The sequence below is a fragment of the Pezoporus occidentalis genome, unplaced genomic scaffold (genome assembly GCF_034315485.1).
Source record: "Pezoporus occidentalis ecotype Australia unplaced genomic scaffold, CSIRO_AGI_Poc_V1 ctg88, whole genome shotgun sequence".
NCBI lineage: Eukaryota > Metazoa > Chordata > Aves > Psittaciformes > Psittacidae > Pezoporus > Pezoporus occidentalis.
In genome coordinates, this window is record NW_026916242.1 from 1,607,357 (window position 1) to 1,621,722 (window position 14,366).

Sequence of the window (14,366 nt, forward strand, 5' to 3'; positions counted from 1 at the left end):
GGGTAAAATTTTAAAAGCCATTAAAATAACATGATTTTAAAACACACATTCAGCTATATGTTTATCATTAAATGCAAGTTAAACTTGATACAAACATTAACAAATTCTCAGTCAGGAAAGACAGGCACAAAGTAAACCTGCTGTCTTTCTGAAAAGGATGATCACATATATAAATTGCCCACTTATATTAAAGTTTTTTTCCCCACATTTCTATGTATAATCATAGAATCGTTTGGGTTAGAAGGGACCTTAAAGATCATCTAGTTCCAACCCCCTTGCCATGGGCAGGAACACCTTCCACTAGAGCAGGTTGCTCCAAGCCTCAACCAACATGGTCCTGAGCACTGCCACAGATGAGGCAGCCACAGCTTCTCTGGGCATCCTGTTCCACTGTGTCTCACCACCCTCACAGTAATTCAGGAAGTGGCAAAAGTGAAACCAAGTATCAAATGCTTTAAGTTACTATGTGATTAATCAGCTTCATGGTAGCTACTAAATGTTGAATATAAACAGGCATGTTACTTACATACAAGTACTCCTAAAGCAGCAATTCTTACCTAAATGTAAACGAAGACTTAACAGAAGGACCAAAAACGTTAAGGCTCCTTCCAACATTGACCTTTCATGCTCTGAATCAAGGACTGTATTTTGATGCTGTGATGCCATCGTTAAGAGATCTACCACCTTAAATCTACATAGGAAAGACTGAAGTCATCATTCTCCAACATTAAAACACCAATATGAAATGTAACAATAAACTCAGGATTCCATTCATTCAGCAACCCGTAATTAATACAAAATGAAATGCATAATGCAATGCGTAATACAAACATACAAGAAAACCCTCTTTTTTTCAATTTGGATTTTTTGTTTAACTATGGAATGTGCCGTGGTGGTATTTATTCCACAGGAAAATACCTATATATTTATGAATATATAAAAGCTAAAGCAAATAAATCTGTTCTCAAACAGTTTTATCCAGAATCAAAAGCCAATCCCATATAAAAACAAGGATACACCTTGAGATAACCTCTTTTGGTAGAGCCCTTAAGTGTTAGTTTTGGCTAGGCAGAGTTGCACCACTGAAGATGTGTATCAGCTATGCAACTTTTCTCTCACATGGCATAAATTAGTCAACAGCTCGCACAACACTGAACAAGAACATTCATCTCTTAACCCTACCTTTCGAAAACAGATGAAATAAAATAATCCGGGTCCAGCCTAGAGGCACAGACCTGTGGAAAGAGAATAAATCCATTTGATTCAGTAGTTCATTTGTAAACAAGCATTGGCTTGGCTTCTCAGAAAATGTAACTTACTTGTAGCAGATAAATGTCAGGATCAATCATTGAATTGCAGAAATGAGACTGCACGTAAGTCATGGCCTGCCCTTTAATTTGTAGACCATTTCTAACCCACATATTGCTGTGAATTTCAGAAAGACTTGCCTGTTGAGGGAAAATAAAATAAGTTGTTACAAATATTTCAGGAATATTCAGCTATTTAGGTCAACATTAGCAAATCATCAATATATTATTACACATACAGATACATACACACTACATCTTCATACATACACCTTTTTTATACCAGCATACTTCTGGAGAGTGAGGGATGAAGAGGAACCACTGCAAGTTTATGAAACACATACTATACTTTCATATAAAAGCATATTTCAGACAACAAAAGTTATCAAAGCCAATGAAATGATTTATGCATTTATTAAAATGTTGAAAAGTACACCAAAAATGAAGGCAAAAAAGTTAGATGTAAAAGCAGTGATTACAAATACTGCTCATTACCACTGACATATAAATAAATACAAATCGTAAATTTTAGAAAAATTGTAGGGTGCATCCATTCCTGAACTCATTTTCAATTTAAGATAGGAAATTTTCAGCTTCAGGTTTCTTCTCAACTTGCACTCCTTTGGTAGCTATTCCATAAACACGTAATGCCATGTTTTCAAAGGGTCAGTAAACTTTCTCCTTAAACTTTTGAAAGTGCTATAGTGAGTATTATTATCATATTTGTCAGAGTATGATAATTAACACCATATATTTAATTTTGGAAATAAGGAAAAAAAATCCTAACTACTCAGTATATTCTAGATGTTATTGTCACATATTGCTTATTTTGATATTCCCCAATTAAGACATACTAGCCCTTGTTAAATACTTACAAATGTGTTTAAGTGACTGGGATTAAAAGAATCAGACAGCAATTATTTTTTGTTGTATATCTCTACACCTGGAAAGTCAGAAGTCTGCCCGTACCTGAATCTGAAGTGGGTGAATCATTAGTTTCATCAGCATCTCCTGATCTGGCAAGATTGTATCCAGATCTAGCTCTTGGCATTTGACGGCCTAGAAACAAAAGCAAGCGTACACTGTACTGAACAATCACACTCAACAGGGAATTTCCACCATCTGCATGACTAAAACATGTGCTTACCTTACTTAAAAACATGGCAAAGTAACGGTGCAATGGCAAATGAAAAGTAACTTGGTTAGGAGCTGGCTGAAAGCAAAATAAAGATATTTTAATATCATATATTAAAAAGAAAAAAAACACACATCTACAAGTGATTTTTCACAACCACCAAGAACAGTATCTTGCATGTCTACATTTCATGGTCCTAGTTTCCACTAACTTCGTATTAGTTCATTCCCTGAACTTCCTAATGATTCATAAATTTCCTTAGTCAAACAACTGTAGTTAATCGCTTACTAAATCCCCAGTAGGTAACTACACTACTCTGATGGAGTATCACTTGTTAAAGTGGCAAAACTGCCTCCCAGTACCGTATCAGAAGAGGACTTCTGTTTTGCCATTGCTTCAGCTCATTCACTGGAACAGTAGTACATGAATGATAATGCTTTTAAGACTCACTATTTAAGCTAGCATCAGCAAATCTAAATTACCAAGAACCTACAAGAAACAATCGTAGGACATAACATTGTAAATATTAACTACAAACTCTAATTTCAGCGTGGCAATCCTTTTTTATTCAGTACCTAGAACTATGATTTAATTTAAGGGGGTGATGAGAAAGTAGGGAGTGTATCACCTCTGAAGTTTAATCAGATTTTCACAGTACTTCACTTAAATTCACTAGGGATATTTACCTCATCTACGAAGTTGATAGCATCAAACCAGTCCTGAAGCGCTTCAAGGCAATATCTGACAACATTTCGTGTGTATTCCTGTGTTTCCTGCAGTAAGAGAAACCAGTGTACCACATGAGCCAAAACTGTTTTAAGTAAGCATCATTGTTTTTCTATTAAAAATGATTGTCATATAACTCTCTAACAGTGCCCTAAAAACTGTAATATATTTCAGATTAAATCATGAAATTGTATTTCAAGACTAGACCTATACATTGTCCTCCAGGTGAAAAGCAGTGATATGAAGAAGGGAAGGCTGTGTGGGAGCTAAAACAATCTGTGAGCTGAACTTACAAAGCCTGACTTCTTAATGGACTTTTCCTTTAATCTTCCCTTCCCCCTAAACATAAGACTCCAGACCTGCCTCACAGTCTTAGGACATGTATGACGCATTTCTCAAGCAAAAGCCAGCAGTGCTTTAGCCAGCCAGACACTGTGCAAGTGCTGACTGGCTCAGACACCTTTCTCATCAGGAAATACAACAGCCACACTCCCATCCTGCTGCTCCACCCTCTATGGTGGCCAGGATCCGCTCTCCTGTGGAACGCAAACTGGAATCTCTTCCCACCCATCAGGTTTCACTAAACAAGTACATTAAACTATGGAATTTCTAAAACACTTTCAAATTTACTGAGAAAGAACAAAAGATTCAAATATGGTGGTGAAAACACAACCGACAAGCAGACAGATGGAGCAAGGAATCATACAGGTTTTAAAAGGCAGACCCTTCCCAATCCTAAGCTAAAAAGAAGCAATGCTTCAAAAAGCTAAAGTTGTAATTCAGTTTTCAAAAGATAGTTTAAACTTTTAACTTGATATATTCATAATGTGTCAGTATAACTTACATAACGGAAAGGCTTTTGCAACTGCCCGATTTAAACTGTATCTTAAAAAGCTAATTTCAAAGATAAGTATCGATTTCGTAAAAAATAACCAATAAGAAATTTTTTCACCTGTTAAGTATTCCTGTAAGCTAGTGGATTTTTACTATAACTTAATATAACTTACAGTCTAGCAAATAGTAGCAACTCTTTGTTAGGAGACCGTGAGATGTGAGAATCTATGAGGCTTTCATGTCAGGTTGTTAGTAAAACAACACAGACCCATAAAAACTGCATCACCAATCATAACAGAGCACCTATTCACAGACATAATCAACATTATAATCGCATTAGGATGACATATATCTCCTTTTCCACTAAACAAAGACGGAATGACTCAGAGACATTTATCCCATTATTCCATATATACAGTCATACAGAATGACTGTACACATCCTGAACTTGTAGTCCCAGTTCTGGAGACAATATATCAGGTACAAGCACGAATTCTATAGTCACTATACACAGGGTTCCAGTTGATCACAGTAGATTTGGTAGAAAAAGACAGCAAAAAACAAGTCCTTCCAAACACAAAAAAAGACAGACCTTTCACGTTCAACAAGCCTAGAGTAAGCCATGAATAAAACTAAGAATAATGACAGAGAAATGTTGGTCTTACCCTAACTTTGCAGTGTGACAGAAGACCCCACATTGGCTGCGCACAGGCTTCCAGCTCAGCAGCAAAGGCAGCATAGTATGTCTGTGATTCAAACTCCACATGCTCATTTAATTCGCGTTTATTTAAATTCATACCTTCACAGATTTAAGCAGAGTTATACAACTAAAATATTGAACTAGAGCTAAGTCGAATGCATTATCTTCAGTATTATGCATTCACACGCACCATAAGACAAAAAAAACCCAACAACCCACAAAGTGTAACAAGCTATCCCATCTAGCAGCAGAATAATGGATAAAGTATGAGAACAAGCATCAAAGTTTGAACAGAAATAGAGCAGAAAAGAGAAACAGCTCTCAGCTGGCTAGTAACTGCAGTCCTTGATGTTCAGATGACATTAACATGCATAGATTAATTTACCAAATATTTAAATTTAGAACTTAACCAGTAAAACACCTCTAGCACAAATTATGATTTGCCCTTTAAATACAACCTGAGAATTCTGACACCATGCATCTCAGTCAAGTGTGATGCAATTGCTCTTTAACTAGTCCACACAAGACAAACATCCATTAGATCATTTTCAAGTCTACCTGCTTTCTAGAATATACTCCTTGCAGGAATACAGACTTATAAGAATACTAATGACTTACATATTTACATACAGGTCATTGTAAGGATTTTGCTACTGCATACATTAAGCTGTCTTAAGATCCTTGTAGTAGTACTGATTATCAAAGTCACGTACCTTGAAAGAATGATACAAAATTCATCCATGTTACCAGAAGGCCATGATCTTCCAAAAATTTCTTTGCCACACTTTGGTGTGAAAGTATGTTTATAAAATCACTAACCAGGGGCCAGTAAGTATTATTCTTCAGTAGTGCTTCCCCACAATTTACCACAACATGTAAACTATTTTCTTCATCTAGATTCAAAAAAAAAGAAAAAAGAAAAAAAGAAAAAGTATTTATTTTTCTTCTTGTAGTTTTTAAATAAAGTTATTATACCACATAATGCAAAAAATAACAATTAGGATTTAATGTAACACTGTGATCAGACACACAGAGAGAAAACTGCAGAAAAGAAGAGTGGTTGTTCTGTGGTACCTGAGGCTGTTTTCTCATCACAGATGAGAAACACGGATCTACTCAGTAGGAGACACACAGACTTTGAACACTGCAACCTTGGAAAAGCAGTGCGTTAGTAAAACCATCACAGCTATGCCTTCTTTGAATACTCGCAAGAAGCATAAAAAGGTCAAGCAATACAATTCCTATTATGAACATCTGAAACACATTTTGAATTTGACACGCTTCCAGCAAGAAGCACCTGACAGCATCCAGACAAGAATCCAGTATCGAAACCTATACTGGCATGTTAAGTCTGAGAAGGAGAGCAGAGAAAAGCATTTCCACTCTGAAGCTGGAACTCAAAGAGTGTTTATGCAGCCTTCCAGAGACTAGGGGAGAACAAGGTTCCCAAAAGAAGAGAAGACATGGGTGGTGCAGGGAGTAGGTATCTTTCCTCCCCCCAAAGCACAGAAGTACATTCTCCATGGTTGCCAAACAAATCTCTTTATTTGATTTTCATAAGAGGGACCCCTGCAAAGACCAGAAGGGTAACAGGACTGGTCCCAAATTCACAGTCCAAGAGAAAGTATCTTCCAGCACCTATCTGTCAATTGCTATTCTATTTTAAGTGAACAGAAGCAAGAATCTTGCATCTGATGATCAGCCCCGGGCATGGCTTTTGCCCAGCTGAAATACACTAAAGGACTCTTGTAGTTACTCTTTACACAGTGAAAGGGTCATAACTACAGCACAGGCACAGCTAAAGGACTGTTATTAAGAAACTCCAGTCTCCAGCTGATGAGACACATCTGTATCTGAAGTGGCTCCCTTTGGTATATATGAAAGCTTTTTTTCCTGTCCTCTGTTGTGACTACTGAAGAAAATACTTCTTTTTCCCCTCTTTCTCTATTTTGTTGTGTCCTGGGTTTAGTTTACTGGTAGCAGGGGAAAAGAAAAACCAACCCAAAACAAAACAACAACCAACAAAACAAAAAACTACAAAACCAAATTCCCCTCTTACCTATCATGCCAACAGTTTTCTAACTTGAACTCATACAATATTTTGATCTTGAAAAGTTTTACTTCCCAAGAGCACAGCACAGTCTGAAAAATGAATGATATTTCATCCTGAAAAACGCACTGCCTGAGTTGCACACAACAGTGAATAGATACCTCCTTGTTACCATAAGTTAATACAGAGCTCCAGGTCTTAAGACTGACTCCAGTCTATTACACTGAAGCACTGGAAGGAACAGGAACCCAGAAGTGCTCTGCAGAGCTTCTCAAACTTCTCTGCCACAGTTGATCAAATACTCTTTCATCTCTCTTGTTATGCGGTACATCTGTGAAGAAAGGAAACTAGGTCTTGTTGCTGAATGGCCTGGTTCCCATATGCTCACACAGCCTGTCGAAGAACAGGGTAACATCTCGGCTGTCTTTGCTTGAACCCACCGAAGGACTCTTCAAAGAGCCAACAGTTACATGCTGCTGATTCTCTGCCTGAGTATGGGTAAGACAAATCCAGCAATACTTCAAACTGGCAGTGGCATTGCTTCTTATCCAGAGTACTCTACAAGCCAGGGTTAATGCAAGGTCAAAGAGGTGGGTTTTTTTAAAGGATGAACCATTACCAAAACAACTTTTTCCTTGGGATAGAAATTCTTCTCATATAAAAAGTTCAGGAGTAGTAAAATTCTGGAAGAGTGGAAAAAAAATCTCTAAGACCATAAGGATATAAATCTTCCTAGGGAGCCGGGTTACCATCTGCACCCGTATTTCTCCTCCTCATCGTTTCACATCATGTTTGAGAGCAGTAATCTGAACTAGTAACACTTTCAAAGTTGGTATCAACACAGCTCCTAAGTCAACTCTGTTTCATGAAAAGAGTTTGTCTCTTAGCATCCACAAATACCCTTCATGAACTGTATACTTTTAACACGTGTCAGCTATCCAAAAGACAATTAGGATCTGTAACACAAACTAAATCGGCTGTAACAGATACAATTCCAGCTCCGTGTTCTCCATGTTCCTCTCCAACATATTTTCTACACCTAACTATTGGCTGGATTTGTAAACTTCATCTCAATCAGATACTAAATGACCTACTTGCTTGCACTAGTTGCACAAACACAATTCTTCACAATTTATCTCACTAGCACAGAGTTCTAACAGACTTCTTACTATTTCCAGCATCACGAGAGATACCTTGAACTGAACACAAGATACAAGCACACAGAACTGCAAAAGAAGGACGCTGAGAATATGAGAGCAGAGGGAAAACCAATAAAGTATTTTACTATTTTTTTTCTGTCACTTTACAGTATATCCAACCCCTTCTATACAAAGTAGTAAGGAGGAAGAGTTGTGAAAACACTGAGAACACTTTACAGATTCCATTATGGAGACTCAGCTAACAAAAATCATTGGTGCTGGGGAATGGAAACAAGTAGCTTCATGTCTTGGGATAGCTGTTCCAGGGGCAAGTCTTTTCTCATAAACCAGCTCCAGCTTACAAAATTAATTACCAGGAAGTTTCTTCAGAGAATGTCTAATCACAGTCACAGCCATTTTCTATTTGGCTGCAAATTCTGATCCATTACAGAATCTTACCACCATGCTAGCAACATCCCATTCTGACCAATAAGTAACATTCTGTACATGTTTAAAAGTGTGCTTTAAATTACATTCCACCAATATGGCAAGCAAAAGTCACTTCATATACAAACTGTTAAAGATTCAACACTTTCCTCTGAATACAGTAAAGCAATCTATGTAGGCCAATAGAAAAATTTTTCCTGCTGAAGTGCAGCTGAGGGCACTCTTGACACTAGATGACCAACGATTTCCCATTTTGGTACAGTTGTGCTGTATTAGGCTATACACAGACTTGGAAACAAAGGATACTTCAGACAAGAAAAATTAGAATTTCCTGCAGAAGTTGATGGTACCTATCTGGCAGCAGCAGTCAGCCTATCTAGAGAGTATGTCCAAATTCAAACAAGGATAAAGACAGCTGAGAGGTATGCAGTCTATTAGCATCCTGGTACATGAGAGCATGAAAAGCAGAAGCTGGCAAGATTTGTTACGCCATCGTTTTCAGATAAGGACAGCTAAAACAAGGAGGGTAGAAACAGGACAGCTGTTTTCACTAATAAAGTTACACAGTGTACACTAATTCAAATTGCCACTCTGTCAACCAAAGTATTAAATCATTCTGCTCTATCAAGTTTTATTAAGACAAGCACAGGTGAGAAGAATTAAAGCAATTGTAAATACTTCAAATACCTTGTGAAATACCTTGAAAATATTTTTAAATTAATAAAGGGTCTCAAGGTGCATGTATAATTTCTTATTCAAACATGAGCTTCACAAAGAATGTTTATGCACTTCACCCAACAAATGAAGCACCTGTGCGATAATCCTCTGTATCCTTAACTGTGTAACAGTCTTACAAAAGAAAACCCTACAAAGCAAAGCATAAAACATCAGTGTCGCTCTTGATAACTGTATTTCTAGGGAATTTTAAGACTCAGCCTCTACCATATCTTGCTAGATCCTGTGCATTTTTGGGAAGAGGTTGAGGGGGTGGGTTGACTACCAAAGAAAGCGATTAAATTTCCTCTATGATCAATTTTTTTATTCATGGAAACAAGCAAACAAACAAATCAACCTACCTTGCAATTCACTTTTAATAAGGCAACTTTCCATCATATATAACAGAACAGTGACCATAATATCCAGCAGCTGACATTCTTCTGTTACTTGACGTGCTAGCTCTTCATTGCTGAACAACTGAACACTGATATGCACAATTCTATTAGACATTGTGTCGGATTCATGACTTTTCTTCAGTGTTTTCATAATAAAAGCATAATGCTGAACAAAAGTTTTTGTAAAAGCAATCTGAAAATTACAAAGAAATTTTTATGTTAACAAGCACCATACAAAAATTACAGCTTTCTTTCATTGTAAAATAATCCTTTACAAAAATACTATCGGCATACCCTGGGAAACACCAGTTGCTATGACAAAGCAAAACTGATGGTCTAAGTATCCCATGTCTAGTTTCTACAGTCCACATGAAAAGATAAATCTATAGACAGGGATAACTTATGCCTCCAATTTTACTACCTTATCACAAAATCTAATCTTCTCATTCTATACTTTCCACATTAAAAACCCCAGAGATGCTGAAATCAGGAATATAAGATCTCAGCATACCTATGAAAGCAGTAAAGTTTTAGGATGTAAAAAATTAGTAATTATATATGCTGTATATTAAAAAAATATCAAGCGTTGCTTTGCTATTCTTCAGACAACTGTTCAGGGATTTTTAAACCAGGTATTTAAATGTATCAATATATGTAGATCTAAATCTACATGTATTTAAATTACATCATGTAGATATATCATGTAGGTTATTTCTTGTCTCACTTCACTAGCCTCAAATTTCATTGTAAACCAACCTTTTGCACTGCATATACATTGTGTGCATATCTGCCAGCTTTGAAACCATTTCTCACTTAGTACTTTAAGTTCTGAATTAACACCATCTGGACTTGCTTGGCTGCATCAGAAGAGATAATATAAGCTGTGTAGCGATGAAAATTTTCAGCTCAAAGTCTAAAATCCCCTGCCTTTTCCTTTCGGAAGTACTAACCTTTCATAAGCATAAAATTAGAAATTTTAAAACCACCCTCAGGCAGCTGTGTTTTCACCAGACTGCATACAAACCAATACTTCATTTTACCTGCCTCAGACCCAGTGCTCCCGTATTTTTATTATAGCACTATCATGTTATTCTCATTTAGAAAATATTTCCAAAAATATCATGATGCCATAACGCTGCTCTTGGGCACAAAGACTGCTTCTTCCAGCAAATATCCTCAAAAATAAATTTGCTCATGCAAAAATCAGACCAGGATGGTGATGAGGCTGTCACTGCAGAAAACATGACAACACAGCTTAACTTGCCTTCCTTTAGCTGGTTCACAATGACGGAAAATACTGTAATAATTGAGTGCCTTGTACATATGGCACACAGCTCAATGGTAATTATTTTCAGCTAAAGCTTTTTTGGAATGACATATTCTCAATACTTTTACACAGTTAATATAGTATTGTTCTGGTATTCCAAGGCAGAACAACCTATTATATGATTTCTTTTAAATTAAAGCTTGATACTATTTTAATCACTGGCAATGACACTTAAAACAAGCATTAAGATGTTCATGCTATTAATATTAAGTCTCAGACACAAATGATACACCTGATATTTTAAAAAGTTAGCATATTAATGCTGCTAGTAAAAAAAGTACACTTTATTTCTGTATTACTTCTTCACACTGTATAATGTTTAGATAGGATTCTTAGATTCTGTGATGTAGAAACTACATTTTAGTTGTTAAACACTACACTCAAGATCATTGTAAAAACATGGCTCCCCTCTAAGGACAAATTTTGGATGTATTTATTTAAAGTCAGCACACCTCAAAACTTTTTGTGCCTCACTCATGTAGTGTGAGGTGTCCCTGCCCATGGCAGGGGGGTTGGAACTAGACGATCTTAAGGTCCTTTCCAAACCTAACTATTCTATGATAATACTGAATTTCTGATAGTATTGTAGATTCACTATCAATATGGTATAATTATAGAGATTCCATAATACACAAGCATTATTTCTATATTCACCTTGAAGCTAAACAACCAACCTTTCAAATTTTGAGTGTTGTGGTTTAAGCCCAGCCAGTAACTCAGAGCCATGCAGCCACTCACTCACTCTCCCCCTTTTATTCCAACCCCTGCTCCCAGAGGGATGGGGAGGAGAACAGAAAGAATGTAAACCCCACTGCTTGAGATAAGAACAGTCCAGTAACTAAGGTACAATACAAACCCACTACTGCTACCACCAATAATAATAATAATAATAAGGGAAATAACAAGGGGAGAGAATATAAAATTAAAAGGAAAAGGAAAATAAAACAATAAACACAACTGATGCACAACACAGTTGCTCACTACCTGCCAACCAACACCCAGCCACACCCAAGCAGTGATCTGACCTTCCATGTAACTCCCCCCAGTTTATACACTGGGCATGATGTGCTGTGGTATGGAATACCCCTTTGGCTAGTTTGGATCTGGTGTCCTGTCTCTGCTTCCTCCTGGCTCCTGTGCCCCTCCGCACTGGCAAAGCATGAGACTAAAATGTCCTTGATTGGGTTAAGCATTACTTAGCAGTAACTAAAAACACTGGTGTGTTATCAGCATTGTTCTCAGACTAAAGTCAAAAAACACAGCACTGCACCAGCTACTACGAAGGAGAAAAATAACTGTTACAGCTGAACCCAGGACAGAGAGGAACACACTAAACTTCTTTCCAGATTTAAAACGCTGAAATACTGTGGTAAACTGCATTCCATATATAAAAATAACCATAGAGGTCAAATCAGTCCATCCAGCTCAGTATGCTATCTTTGAGTGGCCAAAGCTGTATACGTAACTAAGGAAAAATGAAGAATGGAGCAAGAATGCATATATTTACATAACATGTCTTTCCAAATACTTACTCAGCTTGCAGCCATTTGCAAGAAGTAGCTTCCTAAGGCATGTTTTCTGTACATTTAATTACCTTCACTAATTAACTCTCTTAAGAACTTGTGCAGCTTCTAAATTTCTAGCCTATGCAAATACAAAAGTTATTTTTTCATCTGGCCTTTTGTCTTGGTGGCCACTCAACCATCCCAGAACTTTTAGAAGCCTAGCATCAACCCCATGTTTCAGTTAGAACTTCCATCTCCCATATTTATCTTCTCAATGCAAAGAAAAGGCTAGTTCTGCCAGGTGACAGCCATAATAAAACTAAATTTCCACTGGAAAAACTCTTCTACAGAATCTGCAGAACAGCATATCCAGGAATTAGTGAAGTCCTATTGCTATAATAGCTGCCTCAATGTTCACTATGGGAGGTGCCTGACAAGGCAGTGCATTTCTGGTAATTGTTTATTCATTTTCTCTACCAGATGCTTCTGCATTTCTCTACTTCCAGTTTTCCAGATTTCAGCAGGGCTCTGCTCTTAGATGATCTACACTTTTCCATCAGCTTCCTGTTTATTGGCAACTCCTTCTTTGCTTTCTCCTTGGTCACGTGAAGGTCAGTTCTATTTCTCTGGTCTTTTGTTTTTCCTCTTGCAGCAACCTTGTCCATGCCATAACACCTCTATTTTCCTGCAAGCTCTGGTAAAAAGCTTCTGTTTTCTTTTTCTTCACTTGTAAGTCTTCAAAGCTTCAAATGTCAGAGAGTGATGGAACAGATGCCTCAGGCATAAATCCTGTAAGGCAAAGACCACACTGTTATGTGCTGTCTCTCTCAAATGCAAAAGGCAGGAGGGGGGGAAGTTAACCCAGGGTTTTAGGCCCCCCCTTTCAACACCTCTTTTCGATACTGGGAACCCTAAAAAGAGAAGTTTGTGTTCCTATTTAAATAAGAATCTGTGCAACAGAGATTGCTGGTGGCTCACTGAGTGCTGCTCAGAGCATGGTGGATTCAGTCAGCTCTACGATGTTTAGGCCAGAGGCCAGAGATTTAAGCAATTTCAGAACATACACAGATAGCCAGCTCTGCGCTCAGTGTTTGGCTAGCTTACTCAGTTTATCAGAAAACCTACCTAGCAGAAGTATGCTGATTTAGCTCAATAAATCATGACTGGAAATTATTTAATGAGCTAAATCAGCTCATGAAGAATCAGACCAACTGCATAAGTGCAGAGACAAAAAAAAAATGGTATAGTTGGGATGCAAGAAAGTAGCAGAGAGCTGAGAGATCACTTGGAAATACCTATATCCCTCCAGGTGTTCCTACTGTTTTAAGAATTCAAGCTTTTCCTTCATAAAAGCTAAATAGAAGCTTAGAAGACAAAACATTCTTCTAATTCATCCCAAAATGGTATGTTCTCTCTGTACACTTGTAAGAGGCAGAGCCAGTCCCTGTAAATGAGCCACAATCCTCATAGACACGTTTAGAATTCATGCATCACTGACACAGTTTTCCAACAAAGCACAGGTATCTTGGGAAAACAATGGTGTTGTTGCTTCCCGAGTATTGCTGTGTGATACATTTCCTGCTCTTTCCTTACTACTGAAAAACACTTTTTAGCCACAGCAATTAGAATCAACACAGATTCTAGAAGATTTCAAACGCTAGTAATGAAGTTTGTACATAAAAATTAACTGTTTATATCAAACACAACATAAAATGGGTAACAAAAAATATTTAATTATTAAACATTACTGTACAGATGGATGCTAGACAGATTGATTTCCAGACAAAAGTGGCAGCCAGTAGAGAAACTAAATATAACATGGTCTCTTTTTCTCAGTACATAATGAAGAAAAATTACAAACACAATGAAGAAAACCACTGAAGACTGTGGCTTATTGTCAAAGGAAAGAAGACCTCATGATCATTAAAATTTGTTATTACACAGCACAGTAAACAGGTAAACATAGCAACACTTACCAGATTCCTCTGCATGCTACCAGCAGTACAGGCAGGAGTTTAGTTGGCAATGGATCAGGGGAACTGGATGTCCACATGGGTCTGTCTCCAAATACCAAGCTTCTTGGC

At 37.3% G+C, this 14,366-nt stretch overlaps 1 protein-coding gene across 11 annotated transcripts in view; it reads right to left on the reverse strand.

Annotated features, from left to right (window-relative positions):
- Positions 1–14,366, reverse strand: part of UBR3 (ubiquitin protein ligase E3 component n-recognin 3) — a 109,566-nt gene that overhangs the window by 68,106 nt on the left and 27,094 nt on the right. For all 11 annotated transcript variants that reach the window (XM_062604711.1, XM_062604710.1, XM_062604709.1 and 8 more), the window contains 9 exons: positions 9,415–9,643; positions 5,416–5,595; positions 4,668–4,801; positions 3,129–3,215; positions 2,455–2,520; positions 2,277–2,366; positions 1,320–1,448; positions 1,183–1,235; positions 558–691 (listed from right to left, as the gene is read on the reverse strand). In XM_062604711.1, coding sequence (XP_062460695.1) covers positions 558–691; positions 1,183–1,235; positions 1,320–1,448; positions 2,277–2,366; positions 2,455–2,520; positions 3,129–3,215; positions 4,668–4,801; positions 5,416–5,595; positions 9,415–9,643 — 1,102 coding nt within the window. The remainder of the gene's footprint in view (positions 1–557; positions 692–1,182; positions 1,236–1,319; positions 1,449–2,276; positions 2,367–2,454; positions 2,521–3,128; positions 3,216–4,667; positions 4,802–5,415; positions 5,596–9,414; positions 9,644–14,366) is intronic.